This window comes from Priapulus caudatus, unplaced genomic scaffold, assembly GCF_000485595.1.
Source record: "Priapulus caudatus unplaced genomic scaffold, Priapulus_caudatus-5.0.1 Scaffold183, whole genome shotgun sequence".
Taxonomy (NCBI): Eukaryota; Metazoa; Priapulida; class Priapulimorpha; order Priapulimorphida; family Priapulidae; genus Priapulus; species Priapulus caudatus.
In genome coordinates this window covers 308,686-312,693 of record NW_014577244.1, presented here as the reverse complement: position 1 = coordinate 312,693, position 4,008 = coordinate 308,686, and the positions used below count along the sequence as shown (strand labels likewise).

Here is a 4,008-nt window from a genome sequence, read left to right as displayed (position 1 = left end):
TGTGTGTGTGTGTGTGTGTGTGTGTGTGTGTGTGTGTGTGTGTGTGTGTGTGTGCGCGCGTGCGCGAGTCTGTGCGCGCGTGTGTGTATGTGTGTAAGTGCATGTGTATGCGCGCGCATCTTTGTATGTTCGTGTGTGCGTGTCGTAACGTCTTGTCCTTAAATTTGTCATTTTAAATGCTAAGGTTTTAAACCTTAACATTAATTCTAACACTAGGTCTGGTTATTAACGAAACTCCTACGTTCTTTAGTAAATATTAGGATTCTCACATTGGCTAAGTTGCATATAGCACTTGGTGTTTGGCTTTCATTTGCGCTGCGTTATAATCATATACTTATCATAATACGTGAATTGCTAACGCAACAAGGTGCACATGTCTTGCTCTCTGAATACATTGCATCAATAAAATACAGTCTTGTAAAATTTAAGTTAATAGAGTAGACGCAGATTTAAATCCGAAGTGAATATATTTCCGCCAATTTTCGCACAACGAAATACGACATGTTTAAATTGCAATACCAACTAACGAGGTTAGTAACACGTCCTGCTTTAAGTGTATGTTAGAATTCTAACAGCCGACCGGTATCACAGACTCTAATGCAACGCATAACGCTAAAGCATTTAAACGACTACGCCACTGCTATATTTGACGTGGACACATTGATGAACTATATCCTAAGAGCGCCGGACTTCAATATTTGGACAGCCGTCTGTTCACAAGGAGCATGTCAACTTCATGCCTGTTACGAGCCACATGCTTGTGTGGTTCCCAGTGACTTGTGGGCGGTGTACACGCTGCGGATAATTTATGCGCGTCCATCTATATACAACATATATATACAACAGCTAAACTTCCCCTAAATGTAAACAAACTGTATATGTGTACAATTCGATCACATAAACAAACAAGAGGACGAGTGCTACGCAGCGGCCGACGAGCATGTGGCACAAACGAGAGTTTTGCCCCAAAATCAGGCCCCCCCCTCCCGTTGACGTGCCTGATCAAGAATCTGTCTATCTGTGCACCGCCGATTCGTGCTCAACCAATGCACCCGGCAGATAATTTTAAAGATGCGACGCTTGTAGTCGTAAACAATTTTTTGCCCAGTCTTTATGCTTATATAACATGGGGAACTTGCGCGAATGTTTTAGGCTTATGTATATTGAATGCGTACGCGGTAATTGCTTCTATTATAAATTCCCGGGTGCCAATTAATATAGCATTATTTTTCGATAGCACATAGTCGAAATGTTATCGTATAGCTTGTCGATTAAATCTCTTAGATATAGGAATATGGATTTCGTGCCGAGGAAAAGGTTAACGAGAGGTAAAATTGAGTTCTACACGGTTGTTTACAATTTGAAAGAGAATTTTTAAAAGTAAAGTACTAAGACTATACTAAGGAAAGTGTAGGAAAGAAGATGGTGATAAAGAAGAAGAAGCAGAAAAAAAGAAGAAGAAGAAGAGGAGGAAGAAAAAATGAATAAAAAATGTAAGAAAAATCAGAGGGAACGATGTGAACTTAGTAGGGAAATCGCTCCTGCGTTACCTATGTGTCTCGTTATCTGCCACGCCGCGCCAGCCCTCACTACTACTCACCTTCACTACTGCAACTACTCACCTTGTATTTCTGATATAGCAATCTCTCATCATCGTAGAGAAAAGCGACGCGTTTGGCCGCCCTTGCAGCGCTTCTATCGCCATCGGCGTCAATCGCCGTGTAGTTGACGTGCACGCGTATGCACGTGTACGGCACGCACGTGTTGCAGCTCTTAAAGTTAGCGGCAGTCGAGTTCAGCACACTGCAGGTCGTCTGCACGAAGTCGACCGTGCGCAGGTACGGATTCATGACGAAGATGGCGCACAGCATGACCGTCGGTACGGCGATGCTGAGCAGCGAGAAGCAGCAGATGCAGTAGCTGGAGCGCTGCGTCAGCGGGATCTTGCGCGCGATGAGCAGCTTCTCCGGAGAGTCTCCAACGGCGACGCTGAAGGAGGCGACGCCGCTGTAGCCGCGCGACAGCCCGCCCATCCTACATGCACGGCGCGTGGATGCAGTTTGATGGAACGAGGTTTCTCCTTGCTAGCACGCTCGCGGAAGGCTGCAGAAGGTTGAAAATACCGCCGAGGGGTTTTCTTGGTAACAGGGGTGCATAAGTAGGAATATAAAAAGCTGCAGGACAACAGATTCACGTAGATAACACTGGCACATGCACGCGCGTAAGAGTGGAGATTGCAGACTAACGCCAAGGGCTCACGGTCCTAAACCTGTCGGAACCTATCTCGGGGTTACACCAGGCAGCCTTCTGATCGTTTTCCCGAGAGTGTTTCCGTCTGTGCTATTCTTCCAGAGTATCATCCATCCCCTCAGTGCTTCACCGGGCTCTAAAGACGCTCTCCTCTCCACCCGTCAGAGGATCGTCTGCAGGGTTATTCAAGAAAAAAATAGCCAAGAAAAACGCGTTCGTTTGCCACATCAGACGTATACAAACCGCTTATTAGTGCCAGCCTACGTGCTCGGTGCTGACTGATGGTTTCCGCAGGCGAGCGCTATCGTGGTGCTACATCTCTAAAACTCATCACGCAAAAAATACGCGCACGCGAGAAGCGGTGTAAAACAAATTGAAAGCGAAGCCAGGAAACGACCATGTAATGACAAAGTAGGTCGTGCTAGGCATATACTGTGAACCGATGCGGCGTGCGTGCGCGCGAGTCTGAATAAACTCCAGTCCGCATCCGAATCCAACAAGCGACCAGTTTTAACGCCGGCCCAGTGACGTAACGTTGCATCCGTTCTCCGCCTCTCAGCTGCCGTAGTGTGCGTGGATGCGCGCGTGTATCTGTCTGCGCGTGTCTCCCTGTAGGGTCGCGGTCGTTAGCACACGGCTCTAATTACACGTAAGACTCGTATAATCCGGCGCCTTCTTTATTGCGCGCGCGGCAGCAGCCGCACCGTCTCCACCGCGTGCGTGCGTGTTACGTCGCACTAGATTCGGGGCTTCACAGCGGAGCTGCATTCATCTCTTAAATAAATAAACGCCGATGGGGCCGACAACAGCTGCTCACTGTCTCAGTACACTCACTGCTATTATTCCTTCTGTCACTTTGCCGAGAGACGAGCGAGAGCTCGTGTTCTTTCGCGGGGCACTCGTGCGTCCCCAAACTGCCCGCAGACGCGCGGCGGAATCGCAGTAACGCGGCGGACGTTGGAACACGCGCGTGGGCAGCGCGAGCGCCAGGTTGACAGAGACGTCACGTGAGCATCGAATGCCAGACGAAATCGAACACGTGACGTGCAGATCGTTTGGTATACAGCCGTGCGAAACGCGCAGATGATGCGATAGCGTGAGCTCGCAGACGATGCGGCAATGTACCACTGCAGACGATTTTCGTCTCCTAATTCTGATGTTTTATGTATCTGCAGCGACGGATGACGAAGTAACGCTCCAAACGAAGTGGCACCGAAGTGGTAGTTTACGTGTGCGTGCGCCCGCGGCGTAAAGTCACGCTAGATGGTCGCAGAAATCACGTAAGATGATTGAAGGAAATCACGGTAGATGATTGAAGGAAATCACGGTAGTTGATCTCGCGGAAGTCGGTGCGGAAACACGGCAGACGAGAACTGCTTCCTTGCATGTGCCGTAAACAGCGCGCGCTGCCGAAAGACGCACCGCACACATCACCCCGCCCGCCGCCAGCAGCCAATCCCATATCACGGAACTCCCGCGGGGGACGGCGTCCGTCGAGACACCGAGAAAATTCACTCTCGCCCGCCCCGCCTGTCGATGCAACGCGAACACTGACGCAGTGCGGCTGCGTGCCGCCGGATGGCGCTGTGCGTCGCTCGTCTGCTGCTAATTTGGCGCGCGCTGCTGGAGGGCTTCTAGTGTGATGAGCGCTACGGCACGCAGACAGCATCACAGTGAGAGCTAGCTCCCGCTAGCTAGCGTCTACAGCTAGTTGCCAGCAGGCGGGCGGCGGCGGCGGCAACGCGCGCCTCATCTTTA

General features: G+C 50.2%; 1 protein-coding gene across 2 annotated transcripts in view; it reads right to left on the bottom strand.

Moving 5' to 3' along the window:
* The window catches only part of LOC106806867, a 20,420-nt gene extending 16,746 nt beyond the window's left edge, over positions 1–3,674 (bottom strand). Inside the window, exons 1-2 of one of the 2 annotated variants that reach the window (XM_014809004.1) lie at positions 2,494–3,674; positions 1,623–2,103 (exon numbers count right to left, since the gene is read on the bottom strand). In XM_014809004.1, the coding sequence (XP_014664490.1) occupies positions 1,623–2,033 (411 nt within the window). In that variant the 5' untranslated portion in view covers positions 2,034–2,103; positions 2,494–3,674. Of the gene's footprint in view, positions 1–1,622 lie in introns of both variants that reach the window. The other variant, XM_014809003.1, reaches the window with a different exon arrangement.
* Between the last annotated feature and the right edge of the window lie 334 nt (positions 3,675–4,008).